Here is a 5,078-nt window from a genome sequence, read left to right as displayed (position 1 = left end):
GCAATTTTTTTACATTTACCATATATTCGACCAAGCAACCACATGACATTTTAAATCCTTCCAACTCCAAATCTTTTAATTTTAATTTCTTTGGCAGATTTTAAATCCTGCTGAAACTACCCCACAATCTAAATACATAATTATAAAAGATGACAATTATTTATGTGACAAAATAATGGCACATAATCAATCGTCACAAAAAGAATATGAAATTTCATTTATTATCTTTCATCGTTTACATCCAAAAGTTTCCTCCATATTTAAATATATATATATATATATATATATATATATATATATATATATATATATATATATATATATATATATATATATATATATATATATATCCTTGTTTATGATGTGAGATGATCAATTTGAAACAAAGAATAAGCACATTATTAAAAATGTCAACTCATGGGAAATTTCATGGCTTTCATGTACCTGAAATTTCTTTGAAAAACACATCTCTTTATATATACTTATTTAATTCCATTGAGGCACTCAAACCAGATACATTCTATCTCAACACATTAATGGGATCTTCATCATCATCAACTCCTCCTTCCGCTCCAAGCTTTTATTCTCAATCGTGGAAGTACCATGTTTTTCTTAGTTTTAGAGGAGAAGATACCCGTAAGACGTTTGTGGGTCATCTCTACACAGCTCTTGAACAACAAGGGATCTTTACTTACAAGGACGACGAAACACTCCGTCGGGGCGAATCCATAGGTCCATCCCTTATGAAGGCTATTGAAGAATCACGGATTGCCATCATTGTATTCAGTAAAAACTATGCAGATTCTTCTTGGTGCTTAGATGAACTTGCATATATTATGAAATGCAAGGACTCGAGAGGCCAAATCGTTATCCCCATTTTTTATCATGTGGATCCCTCTGCTGTGCGAAAACAAAAACAAAGTTATGGAGAGGCATTCTCCAAACATGAGATAGAGAGCAAGAGAAAAATTAAATCTAGTAGACAAGCATTTGTAGATGACCCTTCGGGATGGCCGCAAGAACAAAAACGGAACCACCGAAAAGCCTCTGCCAAGCTTGAGTTGAAGAACAAGTCGAAGATTGAATCTTGGAGAAAGGCACTTGTGGATGCAAGTAACATTTCTGGATGGGAAACCAAGCACATTGCCAGCGGGTAATTTTCTCCGTTGATTTGTATATTATGTGTTTTGGGTATCTGTTCTCTGCAAGTCATTTATACTTTTACCTTACAAGCTTTTAAAGGATGAAGCGAAATTTTTAATGGTAAATTACATTTGTTTTGAGAAAAAATTGTCATGTACAACGTTGCATACAATTGTATCTGTGCTAACAAAATCTCTTTTTGATTCAAAATATATTTACTAGAGAATTGAAATTTAAGTATTAAACTCTTTTGCATTATTGTTTTGTTTTACAGTCTTACTTCATATTTTTGTTTCACCTTTATTTTCTATTTTATTTTTGATGTATTAAATGTTAAGATTGAAACAATAATGGAATAGTTTCTTAACACATATGGATATACTAACTAATTGAATATATATCATAATTCACATGTAGGAATATTGGTCCAATTTCAAATTTGAAACGTGGTATTTTCAAATTTCTATATATTTCTTTGGAAAGTAGCAAATAGTTGTAGATTTGTATTCTACTGTAAGCTGTTATTTCTTGATTATGCTGAATTGTTATTATCATGGAAGTTGAGGTATTATGATTTACAAACTCGTATGCTACAAACATATACATGTTAAAAGAATTTGAGGTGTTATGGTTTAAAGACTTGGTACATGTACAAATATATATATCTATCGTGTGTTGTACATGTAGACTTGATAAAGAATCAAATAAGTGATCCATTTAAATGGTGTGATAATTCATTCCATCATATTATTGGAACAAATGGATATTGTTTATTTTTGTGAGCATGTGATAATGATCCTTGTATACTCAATGTGCAGGCACGAGTCAAAGTGCATCGAAGAAATTGTTACCACAATTTCACATATATTGCACCGGATAACGTCAAGCGTAAATGATGACAACCTGGTTGGAGCAGAGGCCCGCAAGCGACATTTGATATCAAAGTTACACATTGGGTTTGGTGGTAAGAGGATGATTGGAATATGGGGGGTTGGGGGTGGTGGTAAGACAACTCTTGCCTCTTCTGTTTATGGTGAAATCTATAGAAAGTTTGATGGTTGCTGCTTTCTGAAAAATATTCGGGAGGAATCAAGTAATAAAGATGGATTGGAAAGATTGCAAGAAAAAATTCTTTCTGGTGTTTTGAAACAAAAGCAAGTGGAGGTAGGGAGAGTTGAAGAAGGAAGGCGCATGATAAAGGATAGGTTGCACCATAGAAAGGTGTTGATTGTTCTTGATGATGTCGACAACCTTGAGCACCTGGAAGAGTTAGTTGGATCACGTGATTGGTTCGGTGAAGGAAGTCGCATAATAATCACAACTAGAGATGAACATGTATTAACTGCACACAAAGTAGATGTTATACACAATATTAGCTTGCTAAACAGTGATGAGGCTATGAAGCTCTTTTGCAAGCATGCACCCCGGGGTTATAGACGTATAAAAGATTATGAGCAGTTTTCAAAAGATGTGGTTGCTTACGCTGGTGGGCTCCCATTAGCACTTAGAGTTCTGGGTCGTTTTCTATGTGACAAAGAGATGAATGAGTGGAGGAGTGCCTTGGCTAGATTGAAAGAAATTCCAGATGCTAATATTTTGGAAGTTCTAAAAATTAGCTTTGATGGACTTACCCCCCTGGAGAAAGAGTTGTTCCTAGACATCGCATGTTTCTTCAGGAGATCCCAGTGCTATACATATGAAGAGAGTATGATGATACTTGATGCTTGTGGTTTTCACCCTGTAATAGGCTTGAAGGTGTTGGTACAAAAGGCTCTTATAACTATTTCTTCGGATGGAAAGTTTGATATGCATGATTTGGTACAAGAATTGGCACACTACATTGTTAGAGGGGGACACCCTAACAATCCTGATAAACATAGTAGAATTTGGAAGAAGGAAGATGCTCTACAAATATGTGATATGGATGTAAGGACCGTAATGGTTAATAAGCTAGATTTTCATGATATTTTATTGTAAAGAAAAAAATTTGAACTTGATCCTGACACCATTTTGTTCCTCTATGCAGAACCTTGACAAGATTGAAGCTATGGATGTTTCGTGTTCTAGGAGTGGCGAATCACAACATGTTATTCAGGTCGCTGCAAACATGAAGAAACTTCGGTGGATTAGTATGAATAATGTCCTGCTAGACGCTCGGTTTGTTGCGAATAGACTTCTAATGCCAGGAAATTTTCCACCAAGGGAGCTTTGTTGTCTAAAATTGAGCTGGCTCAATGCAAAACAACTTTGGAAGGGCTACAAGGTAATTCTTATTGTTTAATGGATTAAAGCAAGTGAATGACAAAATTAATAATTTTAGTTGCTTCCTATCTCTTTCTTTCTTACAATAAGAATTAAGAAGCACGCATGTACATAAATGGCTAGATTTTAATGTATCTCAGTAATCATAAAATGATAGGCTCTTATAAGAACGGATATATTATTTATTAAAAGTTTATTTCTTTTGCTTATGAATATGAAGCGATTATTAATAAATTCATTCGAAAATTGGTGGTAATGATGTATACATATGATAGTTAGGAAGGTAACTTATACATTACATTGCCAAACACTTGTAGGACACTTATGAAACTGAGTAATGAATAGTCTCTGTTAAATATATAATGTGAGTTCTTCACTCTATAGATATAATTTCATGTCTCATTAGGGGTCAAAAACTCGGTCACTATCAACAAAAACGAAAACTAATTAGTTCTAGATTTTTTTTCTTTACTTTTTTTAAAGATGGTTTAGTTTCTCTGCATTAATTTTTTCACATATTGATTCATTATTTAGTTGATTCCAGGTTTCAACCAGAATTAAAATAAACTCAAGTATGTATTCAGTTCAAGGTCTGGTTTGGGACCAAACATATGTTCAAAGCTGAAACCAAATCTCTTTAAATCAGCTCAAATTGATTTTATTGTTCTGTTATTTACTTCTATTACAATTTAAACATAATGATCAATGATAAATTTGTAAATGTGGCCGTGTATTTTATGTATACAGATTTATTAACACATAGGTAATTTTATGGTGATAATTTTTATTTACGATTCCTATTTTTTACAATAAGTTTTTATATAATGAGTACTTTTGATGATAAATGGTTAATCCTCCTATAATGATACATTTTAAAATAATAATTAAAAAAAAAAAAAAAAAAGTGTTTTAAGGCAATTCCTTTATAAACATCACTTGCTTTTTAATTCAAAGATACCGATTGTGTATGACAATTTTGTTATCATAAAAGATTGATTACTTTCCTAAAGTCAATTTTACTTTTTCATTTTGATGGTTTCTGACCATCACTTTTTTCAAACCAATCATGTTTACAAACATTATAAAATATAACATGGTTCGTTATATTTTTTTTGGAAATGAATATAAAAGTTTGCCAATAGTTAATGGAAAATGTGTGTGTGTGTGTATACACAGTATCTACCAAATTTGAGGATGATCAATCTTGAATTCTTGAACAACCTAACGAAGATACCTGATTTTGTGGGGCTTCCGAACCTTGAAAGATTCATGGTTTCTGGATCTCCACTTTTAGAAGAGATTCATCCATCATTTGGGCATTTGGAAAAGCTTGTTTGTGTAGAGATAACAAATTGTTACAAACTTGAGAGGCTTTCACCCATTACCCGGTCGAAGAAACTCGAGACCCTTGTACTCTCATGGTGTGCATTAGTTTTTAATCTTTCAAAGATCCAACAAAATTTGGAGAATATTGCACCTGAAAACATGAACCACATACGACAATACCACATAGGGCAATGGTTTTTTAGTGAATGCTTAAAAAAGCTTGATCTCAGCCATTGCAATTTGGGAGATGGAGACATCAGATATGGTGCTGTTTGGGTGTTACCCAACTTGCAAAAACTCGATCTAAGAGGAAATAGATTTGTACGGTTCAATTTTAGTCGCTTGCG

The 5,078-nt window shown here is 33.0% G+C and overlaps 1 protein-coding gene across 1 annotated transcript in view; it reads left to right on the top strand.

The window, feature by feature from the left end:
• The first annotated feature begins 496 nt into the window (after positions 1 to 496).
• LOC145070961 (disease resistance protein Roq1-like) overlaps positions 497 to 5,078 on the top strand; it is a 5,677-nt gene continuing 1,095 nt past the window's right edge. The window contains exons 1-4 of the mRNA XM_079017909.1: positions 497 to 1,153; positions 1,962 to 3,069; positions 3,170 to 3,406; positions 4,582 to 5,078. The exon at positions 4,582 to 5,078 is cut by the window's right edge and continues 220 nt beyond it. Coding sequence (XP_078874035.1) covers positions 537 to 1,153; positions 1,962 to 3,069; positions 3,170 to 3,406; positions 4,582 to 5,078 — 2,459 coding nt within the window. The 5' untranslated portion in view covers positions 497 to 536. The remainder of the gene's footprint in view (positions 1,154 to 1,961; positions 3,070 to 3,169; positions 3,407 to 4,581) is intronic.

This window comes from Lactuca serriola, chromosome 8 (genome assembly GCF_051521515.1).
Source record: "Lactuca serriola cultivar US96UC23 chromosome 8, Lser_US96UC23_V15, whole genome shotgun sequence".
Taxonomy (NCBI): Eukaryota; Viridiplantae; Streptophyta; class Magnoliopsida; order Asterales; family Asteraceae; genus Lactuca; species Lactuca serriola.
Note: the sequence above shows the minus strand (reverse complement) of the source record. Positions and strands in the feature narration are given on the sequence as shown.